Here is a 13,761-nt window from a genome sequence, read left to right as displayed (position 1 = left end):
CTAAGAGAACAAACAAAAAATCTGGACCCTTTGTCTTTTCCGAGAGGAGCGCGTGCTAAACTAACAACACAGAAGTTTATCATGGCTGGGAGAGAGTATCATTAAACACAGCTAATAGGTAATGGTTTTGACCCTTGCTACTTAACCGAGTACAACTCGCACGGAAGAGACAGCGGAAAGAAGAGATCTATCCCCACCTGCCTCGGAAACGCTTTTTGTCACTGTATGCAGTATTATGGTTTAGACAATGTGTCTCATTCAAGTATTTTCAGGGAAGGGCAGAAATAACATATTCCCCCCCAGACCCTAAGCGAAATACAGTATAAACCTTCTGTGCGAGCCAGCTGAGCCAACTCCATCCGTGCTAAAGAGGCCAAACGCCCGTTGGAGCCTGCGGGTAGAGCTCAGTCAGTTTAAAGGGCCCCTAATTAAGCATCAGCGTGGCCCAGGATCATCGGGAACTGAAGAAACACTGTCAGTCACTCTGTAGTCCTTTACAAAATAACAGCATTTTTTTAAAACGACTAACTCAATTTGCTGCTGTAGAAGTGTGCTACAATAGTCTGTCCTATACCGGGCTTACCACGGCGCGTTGAGAAACACAGAAATGACAGACAAGGGGCAAGGGTACCATGGAGTCTACATTGCAGGTCTCTTTCTAGCAGCTTCCCGGAGCCAGAGGCTGAGTGCAGTTCTGCAATGTAAGATTCAGTCGGCAAAGACAAAGGGTTGTTAAAAAAGAAAAGAAAAAAAAAAAAAAAAAAAGAAAATGCGGCAGAGAGTGTAATGGATTACCTCAATGCACATCCTTGACAAGACTAGCACTCAGAAAGCTGGTAACTTTTAAAAATGCCAGTAACTAGAACATGTTTTCAAATTAAAAGTCCATGCTTAAAAATAAATAAAGAGAAGTTCATAGCATTAGGAATCCTATAAGGCTTGCACGTATTTGCTAAAAATCATGCTAACCGGTAGCATCTAGGTACTAGCTAGCTGAGACTGCCGAGCAGAATTTATACTTTTTGTGGCCTTTTCTTTTTCTTCTTCTCCTTGTCCTCCTTTACAGACTTCTATTTACATTTGGCTTTAAATATGAAAATACTTGATAAACTTTATAAAATGTACATTTTAAAAATATTTCTGAAAAACTGACTTGAAAAACAAAACAAAACAAAACAAAAAACCCCAAACCCAAAACCTCTGCACCAGAAATGTTAAGGGGGAGGAGATTGGGTTTTATTTCCCCTCTGAATTTCTTTTGCTGTAAAGAAACAAGCTGAATCCTGCATTTCCCGTCCCCCGTCTCTCATCCCTCCCTCAATTATCTCAAGTATCATTTAGTGGGAGCACTGTGCACCTGGGGGATGCTGGCCTGGAGAACAGGACCCCTTTCTCCTGGTCAGCCTCCCTTTTCCATCCCTTCCCCATTGTGCTCTCATGCACGCTCTTTTCCACTGAATACTCTTTGGTTTAGTGTTGTTTTTTTCTTGTACAAGAATATCACGATAGCAGCACTAGCAGCACTCAGTTGCCTTCACTACTGTTGACCCAGAAACTGCAATCAAATCGCCTTGACATGTTCAACCTTTAGTTTCTTTTACGTCCCCCCACCCCAGCAAAAGCCTTAGGACTTACACTTCATCATCTGCCTCCTCTAGTAGCCAAATCCGTGTTTACAATGTCAAATTTCCACAGTTTCGAACCCACCCACCGTAGATAGCATCTTATCAGAAACCATTTCTCGTTGCAGGCATTTCTTTCAGGCAGGGCTGGAAGGGGCCAGAGGCCTTCACAGATTATCTGTTTGCAGAAGACATTAGACCTAGAACAAGCTGTTTTTTAATGGCATAGAGTGATCCAATACTGCGAGAGTTGACTAGGTTTATCGTCCCCCCCCACACCCCTCCGCCGGCTCCGTGGGGAGCGGGCGTGAAGTGCAGGTTCGCCGTCTCCTTGATCTTAGAGGCACAGAGAATTTCAAGCCGCCTGGGTGAAGGAGTCAAAATGCCACCAGAGCAAGAGCTTGGCTGAAGGTCACAAAATCCACTCGGAGCTGGGCAATGCGTCCCAGCCGCTGGCCGCTCAGCTGGCGTTTGCCAGGGAGGGGAGGCAGGAGATGGACCACACCTTGCAGCCTCATCCTCCCCACGTAATCCCTCTCTAAATGAGATGGAAAATAGACTTTTTTCTGACACCCTCACCCTGCTGAAGAGAAGCATTTTCCCCCCAAAACGCTACAATCCCTGTGCCATTCCCAAATGCTGGCTCCTAAAAGTTGTTTTCTATTTCCTCTCCGTTACCCTCTCCCTTCCTCTTCCAAAAACCTCTTCCCAGGGATTTCTCTACTGCTCAGTTCATCGGTGCCCAAACGCCTGCTCCAGCAGCGAGCCTCGTGCATGGACCGGCAGCTTCGCCCGTGCCTGGTGAGGCCGGAGCGGTACCACAGCCAAGGGGCTCGGCGCCGGCAGCGTGGCGAGGTTGGCTCGGTTCCGGGAGGCTGCGGTGGCGCTGGGCTCTAGCGCCGCGTTGGGAATGCCTGCACTGACACTTGACCTTCTGCCGCAGCGAGCGGGAGGGCAGCTGTTTGCTTTCCCCCCACTGCACTTCTCCTTACAGAAAGGAAGGGAATTTATTTCCCCATGGAAGAGCAGGGGGAAAGGGGAGGAGTCCTAGCTCACTTGAGATCTGAATCTTAAGCTTTTAGAATAAGGTGCAAAATAAAGGTCTTAAAAAGAAAAGAGAAGAAAAAAAAAAAAGAAAAAAAAAAAGAAAAAAGAAAAAAAAAACCAAACAAACCAAAAAAAAAGTGTCTGAGGTTTGAAATCTTTTTTGTTTAAAGCAGCCTGGGTTTTTTTTTTTCTTTTTTTTTTTTTCTTTTTTTAGATAAACTCCGCTGTGCAAAACTGTGCATTTTCTTTGGTATACATTTAGGTAGTTTTAACTTAGTACTTTTTCTATGTATATATATTTTTTATTTCTCATTTTTCCTTTAGACAGAGAATTAAATTCTCCCCCCAAAAATCATAATTTTGCTGGAGGCTACGGATTGGCCTGATATTACATAATGCCCCTTATGTAATTGGAAAGAGAGAAATTGATTCTAACTATCAAACTACTGGCCTTCAAAAGGAGTTTAGACTTTCTGACAATGTCGGCCTCTCTGAAGTGATCACCAGCTTTTCAACCCAAAAAGTTCAACACTGACTTTTTTTTTTTTTAAATTACACAAGAGAAAATAAAAACTACACTGCAACAAAAATAACCATTTGTGTTCATGTAGTTAGCAGCAGCTTTTTAAAAAATAATTATAATAATAATAATAAGGCAGATTCTTGCCTTTGTTATGCCATTAAAAACATTCTTGTTCCCTAGAGAGAAGCATTCTGGAAAAAGTTGAAAAAAAAAATAATAATAACCCAACCAAAGCTTGCCTGCAAGTTCAAGTTTTGTAAAAAAATATATACATAATTTATTCTACAACATATGTGCCTTCTGTTCATACTTAGACATGTTTAGTGCTTTGTGTTTAGAGTTCATTTTCTGTCGTCCCTCCTCTGAGGACAGCCCTAAAACCAGCCTGGGTTTCTCAGGTCTGCTTGCCTTCACCCCACTCTTCAACAGTACCGTTGTCTGAAAACTGTTCTGGGCCAACTTCTCAGGTCAACGTGCCTTTGACCGATAGATGTATTTCTTTCCTTTCTTTTTTTTTTCCTTTCAACCAAAAGAGAGAGGAAGAATTTGTCACTCATATTTCCGACTCCCGCCGTAGCGGCCGTGGCTCTAGAGGCACCCCTGCTTGGTTGTGGTGGTCCATGTCCGGGTGGGTGTCTGTGCTCATGCTCTCAGGCACCCCCGTGTCAATCTCGTCCTCCTCTTTGCTGGTGAGGGCCACTTCGTTCTCGTAGCAAAAGGAGTTTGCATTAGAGAGAATGTATTTCTTTTCTGCTAAGTCTCTGGCACTACAGATGGGTGTGTTGGGCACTTCGTATGTTTTGTGGAACCTTGAGTAGTCCACTTTGTAGTAGTTTTTCTCTTCAAAGAGTACAGGCTCGTAGCGGTGGCCCCAGAGGATTTCATTTGCCAGATATGAGCTACGGCACTGGGTAGTCATGGCGGTAGCTTCCACCATGCCCTCTAATATTACTACAATTTCAAAGTCAGCATTGTCCATGTCTTGTTTGCTCAAGTCATACAAAGGACTGTCTTCATCTATCTCGTGTACTATCGTAATTGGGGAGACCAGGAATATGCGGTCTATCCCGCTGTCAAACCCTACATTGATGTCTATTTGATCCAAGGGGATGTACTCCCCTTCTGACGTGATCCTGGATTTGAGGAGCTGTGCTCGCACATGTGCCTCCACCAAGTGGCTTTTCCTCAGGTTTCCCACACGCCACATCAGACACAGCTTTCCATCTCTCATGGCCACCACGGCATTGTGGCTGAAGACTAGAGTTTCATTTCTCTTTTTTGGCTTAGCCATCTTTGCCATGACAGCACCAATGATGAAGGCATCAATGATGCAGCCCACTATAGACTGGAAAACCACCATGAAAACTGCGATGGGGCACTCGTCTGTGACACACCTGAAGCCATAGCCGATCGTGGTCTGGGTCTCGATGGAGAACAGGAAGGCTGCGGTGAAGCTGCTCACTTGAGAGACACAAGGTTTGCTATTTTCTTGATTCTCCAGATCCCCATGCAACAGTGCAATCAACCAAAACACACAGCCAAAAAAAAGCCAGGAGAGGATGAAAGTCAGGCAGAAGATAACTAGCATCCACCTCCAGCGGATGTCCACACAAGTGGTGAAGATGTCTGCCAGGTATCGCTGTCCCTTCTCACCCACGTTAATGAACTGGACGTTGCAGTGGCCATCTTTTTTGACAAAGCGGCTCCTGCACTGCTGCCTGGTGTGTACCTTACTCTTTCCATTCCCAAAACCGTTGGCAACAGCCATGGTTGCCAGCTTCATGCCGTCCTCTTCTGAAGACACGATGCTGTAGCGGTTGGTTCGCACGCTGCCCATCACTACTGCTGTGGACTGAGGTGCTTCTGCTTTAGAAAACAGTCTAAGTTTCTGCAAAACCCTTTGGAGAAACAGTTTTGAAAGTTCTAGAGGAACACACACACACAGAAAAACTGGGGAGAGGCCGGAGTCCCCAAAAGCCCTTGGATCAACCAAGGACAGTCTTCTGGCATGCAGAGTTAGCTTAGCAAGTAACCGTCATAGAGAGGGCATGGTCTGCAAGAGAAAAAGAAACATTGTGTTAGATCCTGGAGGAACAGGGTAAGGAATCAAACCTGAAAGAATCAAGTACAATTACTCCAATGGACCTGCAGGAAGTTTCCTTACTCTTAACAGCAGCATTTTCTGGAATGCACGATGTGCGCAGCTGTGTATTGACAGAAGTGACATCATTAGTACAAAGGCATCACCCTTCCTAAGTGACAGCCCTGCAGTGACAGTGTCACACAAGTCTCTAGGCAATATTCACTTTAAAGCCAGATGTGCAAAGAACCTATCTAATACTTACAACTGTGTTTTCTGTTTATTTTGAAACAAACAATTAGCCCTGACATCCATCTGTTCAAATATAAGGACTGAAGCAGTTTTTCATGACATACAATTTGTCACTCCTGGACTGTTTTACCTATGATAAAGAAAGGACCGTGCAAAAGGGAAGATGATGTGACCTGAGAAAAGCAATAAACTTGGAAAATGCAAGTGTCAGGGATTTCCATGACTTCACATTGCATATAACTTTGTTTTAATTAAACTGGGGGGAAAAAAAAAAAAAAAAAAAAAAAAAAAGAAAAAAGAAAAAGAAAAAGAGTTGTGTAGTCTCTGCAAATGGCAGGAATAAGGGCTGCATTAGTTCCTCTAACTCCAGACTCACTGGGTTCTGTGTGTTTTTTTATGCTTACATTTGGCTTAAATTATAGGAAGCAAACTAAACCTTGCAAGACACTCATCTGCTCCTAATGCAACTAGCAAAAGGCTATGATGGAGTAGCACTGGCCGAGGGTCTTCCTAATACCTTTGGTAGCAAGGACCAGCACCTTCCCCTCGGGAGCCCGAGGCAGCCAGTTCCATCTCCCATGGGTAACGGTTCTGATCATCCTGTGGGTCTTAAATGTCAGCAATTAAGACTCAGCCGAGAGGCTACAAAAGCTTCTTCCTGAGGGTAGAAGCCACCAAACTTGTTTCAGGGAGGTCTGGCTTAGACCCAGGTTAAGCTTTTAACAAGTGCGTCACCCATTAAGTCATGTACTGTATATCAGGAAATGTAACTGAAATACTGCAGAGGAGAAGAGATGCATTAATGCAACGGCTCCATCCACATGTGCACCCCATGGAGGAAATAAAACTAAAACCGAGTGATAGGGAATGTCTGCTGCCCGTTTGGCGTAGGAGAGGAGACTTCAGTACCATTTACAGCAGCGAGGGATTAAATCACGATGCTCTTCATAAATCAGTATTATCAAAACTCATCTGAGTTTGTCCAAAACCCAACAAATCTGCAGCCACCAAGGAGCACGACCTCTGCCCACAAAGCGGCTTCTGTACTCTGTGCCTCTTCCTCTGACACCCGTCTGACAGCAGCTGCAGGTAAGAGTTCATCTCCTTTCCCCAAAGCAGCCCCTAACGCCCTGCAGAGGGGTTCCAAAAACCTGAGAGATTTCAAACAGCTCCTCACCCCCCCCACATCCTTCAGCCACATTACAAGGGTTTGAGGTCAGCAGCACTTGTTAGGAGAAGAGCAGGTGACAAACAGAAAACACCGTGCTCACAGTGGCACACAGGCTGGTTTTCCCTCTAGAATCTCTTAAGCATTTACTTTTACCTTCTCTTTTTTCCTCATTTCTGTTTGTTGTGCAAGAATGCGTCCCAGTGCCTACTTGCCGAGATTAGTCATCTGTGACTTCAGCACCGTACAAGACATTTTGGCAGCTTTTGGTAGGTTCGGTAATGCCCAGTTTTCAGTGCGGCTCCCAGCAATGCAGGTTTATGGTGCATCTGCCCTCTTCCCTATCTGACCATCTTGCCTACACTGTGTAAAGGCTTTACACACCTTTTTCCCCTTCACGCCTTTTGGATCATGGGGTTTCTCATTCCCATCAGGATATTATTCTCAAAAACACAAAGGTATTCTTCTAATGTTCACTTAATTTTTTGGGCTGAAACCTGAACACAGCAGGGGAGGGGGGGCGGGGAAGCGAAACTGCTATTAATACATTCTGCACAAAAAACTTCTTGGAAAACCATTGCATTGGTCTGCAAATAGATCACTTTTATAAACCACATCCTATAATCATAGTCGTGTTCGACTTCCACATTCAAAGTCTGTTTTCTTTCAAGCTGATGGAAACACACAGCCTAGGAAAGTTTATTTTGAAGGTGTTCCCCCTCCCCCGGCATTGTCTTTTGGATTTTAGAGGAAGACTTGCGGTGGAGGGAAAGATAAGCTGTGAAGTCTCAAGTGTCTGAATGTGCAGCTTCCCCCTGCAAAAGTCTTGACCTGAGGACATTTGTTTGAATTCCACAAATCACTGAAATCCTAACACCAGCTCGCCGCTGGCTGCATTCAGAAGTTTTGGACCCAAATTATGTATCATACATCGTCATATTCCTGCTCTGAATGGCTGAGCACCTTCTGCCTGCTGTACCTGGTGCAGCATTTCTCCCTCCTAGCCCCAAGCTGTCGGCACTCAGCCCTTGGCAGCGGCACTCAGCCCTTGGCAGCGAACCTGCACCAATTTGGCTCTGAGGATCTTTAAACTCCCGGGCTGTGCCTGGGGCCACCCTCTTCGACCTTTACAGACTGCCTGAAGTTTAGACAACAAAGCCCTGGCATGCTGTGCCGCGGCAGAGTTGTCTTCTCTCTTTTACAGCACAAACTGCCTCTCTTCCTCGCGAGTGCGTGGAGGGTGCCAGGGATGGTGGCACCACCAGCACCGTGAGCAGGGACTGGCCAGGGCAACACGGCAGGTTTGACTGTGCTCCCGCCCGGCAGCGCAGGCTCTGTCGAACACCCGGTAGATCCTCCAGCTGCCTGATGGGTGTTCACCCTGACTTTCACAGCTAGCTTCAGCAGAGGTTCCCCCCAAATCCCAGAAACAATCAAACTAGCATGAAAATCTAATGGTTCTTGTTTTCCTAATCCACCTGCTGCTCAAAGGCAAAACAAGTTTGCTGCCCCCCCACCCCATTATCAGATATTAGTGGCACTAAAGATGCCAAGGTAGTGTGGGACCAGCCCCGCAATCCTCGCTGGGCAAAAGAAGCCAACGCAGTACCCACCAACCACCCCAAATCTTTGTATAATCGGGCCCAACGCACTGCACCCAGACACACACACGCAGCTGCAAATTCAATGATCACTAGGTGTGTTATTGTGATTAATTCAAGCTACCTTTCCTCCTGGAAGAGAACACCAGATTAGAGCAAAGCAGCTTGTAATTACCAGCACAGGCACGGACCCAGCATTACCGGGAAGGGATGAGATGGGATGGGAGAGCCCCAGGCTTGCTCTGCTGCAAGGGGATGCTTGGAGGAGGAGAGGAACACAGGGCTGTGCTGCATCTGCAGCATTTCTGAAACAACGTTTGTGGAAATGCCACGATGAGGAGCCCAAACCCTCACTTTCCCCCTCAGCAAGCATCCCCTTCAAGACCTCCCCCCCCAAAGACATTAACATCACGCGTCGAAACTCCGCAACAGCTCCAAGGGGGTTCTGTGCAGAAGGTTTAACGCTGAGCAAAAACTCTGAAGTGCAAAAAGAGCGGGGGGGTGTTGAGAGAGAAGCACTAATGAGCATTGGAGCAGTTATTCCCAGGCTGACGCCACACAGCCGTGCAGCCAGCCGGGCACATGTTGCTAAGAGAGCACAGCACCACCTTCACCAAGCGCCTTCCCCTGCTGCCCTCGGCACGCAGAACAAAGGAGCTGCTCGCCCCAGCGAAGCCTGTTCCCACAGCCCCAGCTCCCTCGCTGCTGGGCACAACCACCCCTGTAACCTTTCTCCAGACCCCTGCATTACTTAAAAGTCATTCCCCAGGGCTTCTCCACTGGTTTGGGTAGGACTCAAGTTACACAAAGTGCTGAGCTGCCTTCAGGAGAAGGATCTGTCCTTCACGCTCAGGCGGTGGGGAAGGGAAAAAAAAAAAAAAAAAAAAAAAAAAAAAGAGCAGATGATGTAGGGAAATGGGTGCGAAGAAATAGGAGAAAGGAAAGGACAAGTGGTGTTTGCATCTGCTGTCCTGCGAAGGAGACGGGTTCAGGATATTTCTAGCTGATGACAAAATAACTACAAGTGGAATAGTCATCACCAGGGGGTGTACTTGATGCACCGGCTGTGAGGATGGAAAAGCAAACAAGTGTAAAGGTAAGGCTGGAACACAGAAACAAGTGCGGGCTGCCTGCGGGCTGGGGGTGGCGACGGGCAGGGGGCAGAGCGCTGGGGGTGCTGGCTCAGCCCAGGCCACCTGTGGGTCCCCAGCTCCCCCCGCCCCAGGGAGATGACAAAGCAGTCGCCCAAGCCTGCGAATAAATCTGCCATTCCTTATCAGTATTTTTTCCTTTCACTGTCATGAACTAAGTTGAAACAATACAGTCTCTTCACAAGCTCCCCAGCTGCAAGGTTTGTTTTTGTTTGGGTTTGGGGTTTTTTGCTTTCTTCCTATTTTTTTGGCAGGATGATTAAAAATAACACACACACACACACACACCGTTTCCAGAATGCCAATGAATGAAGTTACAGGTTCATTTCACACCCCGATAAAACATTTCGGACGCTCCTTTCAAAAACACGCATCTGATCTCGAAGACTTGATGCTTTTGACCTCTCTTGTACAGGAAACAACAGGCGAGAAGAATGGAAAGGGATGGAGCGGTGCTACTGCTGCGACGCCGAGTTGTCATGCAAACTTCCAGCCCTTCCCCAGAATAAAACATCCCGGGGCGGGCAGGGGGGAAGCAGCTGGTGCATGGAAAGTTATGAACACAAACAGATGCTGCAAGCAGATGCCCGAGTGTTCGCAGCATACCTATCTAATTATTTTAGGCACCGAGAATAGCTCGGGGACGGTGCATGAGAAAGGCAGGAGTTCCCCCTCGGAAGGGCTGTGCCCGGGCGTGCAGCACAGTCAGCGGCACCGAAAGCCGAGCCGGGGGGGGACCCGGGGACACTGTAGCCGCCCCCCGAGCTGGGGCGCATCCCCCTGCCCCCGCCAGCCGCGGCGGCACCTGGAGGCGAGCTGGCTGCGCGTCCCGAGGCGATGGAGAGAGAAGGCGCCGCTTACCTGCCGCTGCCCCTGCAGGGTGCCCGTGGAGTTCCAAGGGGTAAGATCCCGCAGCCGGGGGGACGCACAAGCCAGTCCCGGGGTGCCCGGTGCCCGGTGCCCGCCACCGCCCCGCGCCGCGCTCAGGCACTCGATGAGCCGCTGCCCCGCGCCGCGGCTGCCATGTGATGTTTAATAGCGGCCCCGCCGGCCCCGCCCCCGCGCTGCGCCGCGCCAATGGCGGGCGGGGGGCGGGGCGGGGGGACCGGGGGCTGCGGCGGGGACGGGGCTGCCCCGCCGGGCCGGGGGGGACCCGCGGGGAGGGGGCCCGGGGCTGCCCCGCCGGGCCGGGGGGGCGGGGGAGACCCGCCGGGGGGCGGCCGGGGGGACCCGCGGGGAGGGGCCGGGGGGACCCGCCGGGCCGGAGGGGGGACCTGGGGGAGGGGCGGGGGGGACCCGCGGGGAGGCGACGGGGCTGCCCGGGGCTGGGCTCGGGCTGCGCTCTCCGGCTGCGCCAGCGGGGGTCCAGCACCTGCCAGGGCATCCCCTCCCCCAGCGCCCCCCCGCGCCCGCCAGCGCCCCCCGGACAGCAGGGCTCGGGCAGGACACGGCCGGGACCCCGCGGAGGTCCCCGTGGGGTCGGTGGGCTGCTCGCTCCCGTTTTCTCCTCGGGGATGGGGGGCACGTGTAGCGGAAAAACACCCGGGAGAGCCAAGTTTGGTCCCTTTTGTCCCATCCCTTGTTTGAGCGCTGGGAAGGGCCGACGTGCGGGGGGTCCCCTCCCCAACGTGGCCCCTGACACGCACCAGGAGCGAGTCCAGCACCCCACAGCTCAGCAGCCGGATTAACACCCTTCCTCCAACCCCACTCAAACGTCCCTTCCCAAACAACACCTTTCATCCCTGGACTAAGCTCTTTCAGAGCAAAGCTGGAAGCCAGGGAAGTATTTGCCCGGCTGCAGCACGGAGGATCCATTTCTTTGTTTTCTGGATCACCTGTGGCAGCTCACTCAGCAGGCTGAGTGGCCGTTGTTGCAATACTCAGAAATCGGGATGATTTTTAATAGCTTGTCCTCTCTACAGCGGACATGGCCTAAGACAAAGAAAATAAGGATGAAACGTCTGGCTGGGAGCCTTGCAGGAACAAACCCGGCCTTGTAAGCACGCCGCGAGGTTTGCCAGCCTCCCTCTCCGATGGGCAGCGCAGGGATGGCAGGTTCGGAGGCAGGTGGCCGCTGCCCTCGCCAGCTGAGACCCTCAGTGCCAGCAGCTGAAATGCAGCAGGGAGCCCTGCGTGGGTGCTGGAAAACTGGGAATGAAGGTGGCTGCTGGATGCAAGGGTGGCCAACCACAGGCAGCTGGAACAATTGGCGTGAACACCTTGAATTGCACCCAGGACTGCGACGGGGAGCCTCTGCGACACCCCGAAAACGGGTGCTGGGGATGCTTTGGGGGCAAGGCGGCATTAATCAGCAGGCAGGTCTTCTGCCTGGAGCTGCTGAGGAACAGGCTGGTCCCAGTGGGTCAGCCACTCTCCTCCAGGAGCTTCCTTACAACGGCCAGAACAGGCTTTCAATACGATTCCCTGCTTTCACAGCAATGCCAGTGCCTGCGGTCACCCGTAGTTGCTTAAACTGTCCTCCTCCTCCTCCTCCTCCTCATTCGTTTTGTAAGTTTACAACTCTTGACAGTAGCTGTCTTTAAACACTCGGTGAAAATGCTTTGCCCAAATGTTTTCTCGTGGAGTATCGGCTTTAAGAGCACACTCCTGGCATTGCTGCCTAACTATTTCCACCAACTGCCGTTGCTGTTGCTTCCAGTATTTGCCGGGTTCCCTATACTCCAAATGAGGAAGCGCCGCATTGTTGCAGCAACAAATACAGTGGCCAAATGCAGCTGGTTTTAAAAGCCCCTGGTGTTATGTGAGCAGGATAAGCAGAATGTGCATGATGGGGAGAGGGATGGAAAAGGCAAGTGCTTGTGTACATTGAGCAATGCGGCACATTAGGCAATCATACTGTTTATAAGTTATTCTTGGGTGATTCTGTTCATTTTTAAGTGAAAGAAAAGTGCTATAACACAGTTCAGTTTCTTATGAATGACGAATCTGGAGTAAAAAATCTGTGAGAGGGAATGGCTGCAATTATTTTATTAATTCAGTAAGATGAAGATTATTAAATCCTCAGGATCTGAAACCCATAGGCACAAATGCTGCAGTTTATGTACCTATATCAGAGGGAAAAAAAATCCTTCATTCCTCTGAGTGTACATGTCCTACCAACAGCTGAAATAGCAACAATTTGACTCACCTTGAAGAAGTATGTGCTCATCTATATGTAAGCGAAATAAAGTAGAGCTGTGATCTGTTACTATTAAGAGATGCTCTGCTAAGAATACACACGGTTTGCTGGGGGGTCGATTCAGCAAATCTCTGCACAATGTCCACAAGATATTACAGCCTGACCTCGTAGACTCTTACTCAGCCTTTACTCATGCAAACCGACTGATAAAGACTACAGACTTACTAGACCCACAGACCCCAGATCCGCTGATATGAGTAAGACTTATTCACAGCAGTACAGACTTGCAGGTCAAGCCATTTAGCACTTCATCCTGAGGAAGGGTAAAGCATATACATCATGGCTATTTTACAGCTTGCTTAAAGTCGGCCAGTCCTGCCCAGAAAGCTCTTCTTAGAATGAAATATCGATTCTAATCTATTATACAGATAGCGAGAACGGTAACAAAGCTGTCTCTCCGCTGCATGGACTTCAGCAAGAGAAGTACTTCCAAACCACCGAAACAGGGAAGTTGAAGTTACAAGAAAAGTTTCTAAAAAACCCTTTCCTGTTGCAACAAGCCAGGACAAAGAAGGGTGAGAGACAGCTGAAAACTTAACCCTCAAGAGTGAGTGAGGGTTTGTTTTCCTTCTCTCAATGAATGGTTTTCTAATTTGATGTCGCCCAGCTACAGAAGTCTCTTACTGCCTCACTGCAGAGCCTCCTGACTGAAATATTAGAAGAGCTATGTGAAATGGTTGTAGTCTGAGGAGTTTTCAAGACGAGATCTGCTACCTGCAGAAGCAACGGTGCCGAGGGGTAAGAGCAGCTCTGGGAAGGCAGGACATTCACTTTTCATACCAGTGTAAAAGGTGTAACAGAAGGAGCCACCAAAGAGGCAGAATGCTTTTCTTAGATTTCAGCGAGGCCACATCAGTGGAAGAAGGGGCTTTTTCTCCCCATATTTTCTGCTTCCCGGCACAGTCCTCGCCTTTGCCCGTCACAGCCACCCTGCTCCTCAGTCTTGCAGGGATCTGCAGATACCCTGTGGAAGTAAATGTGAGGTTGTATTGCAGCATAGTCCTTGCCAGCTGGGACCAGAGGCTTTAGCCCTTGTCTTACTGCATGGGAGATGTTATTAAATTGCTTTTTTCTGTCTTGGCAGTGAAATGACCTAATTATCAGATTGCATTAGTCTT

The 13,761-nt window shown here is 49.1% G+C and overlaps 1 protein-coding gene across 1 annotated transcript; it reads right to left on the bottom strand.

The window, feature by feature from the left end:
- Window positions 1-736: 736 nt before the first annotated feature.
- On the bottom strand, window positions 737-12,093 carry KCNJ2 (potassium inwardly rectifying channel subfamily J member 2). The gene is made up of 2 exons (XM_080373757.1): window positions 10,306-12,093; window positions 737-5,245 (listed from the first exon to the last, which is right to left on the bottom strand). The coding sequence occupies exon 2, from the start codon at window positions 5,027-5,029 to the stop codon at window positions 3,746-3,748; it is 1,284 nt and encodes a 427-aa protein (XP_080229883.1). The 5' UTR covers window positions 5,030-5,245; window positions 10,306-12,093; the 3' UTR covers window positions 737-3,745.
- Between the last annotated feature and the right edge of the window lie 1,668 nt (window positions 12,094-13,761).

This window comes from Falco punctatus, assembly GCF_963210335.1.
Source record: "Falco punctatus genome assembly, chromosome: 1".
NCBI lineage: Eukaryota > Metazoa > Chordata > Aves > Falconiformes > Falconidae > Falco > Falco punctatus.
The sequence above is the reverse complement of the archived record's forward strand: the minus strand, read 5'-3'. Positions and strand labels throughout refer to the sequence as shown.

Bases quoted from the DNA above. Each gene is read 5' to 3' on its own strand.
- KCNJ2 (XM_080373757.1), bottom strand. From the start codon at position 5,029: ATGGGCAGCGTGCGAACCAACCGCTACAGCATCGTGTCTTCAGAAGAG.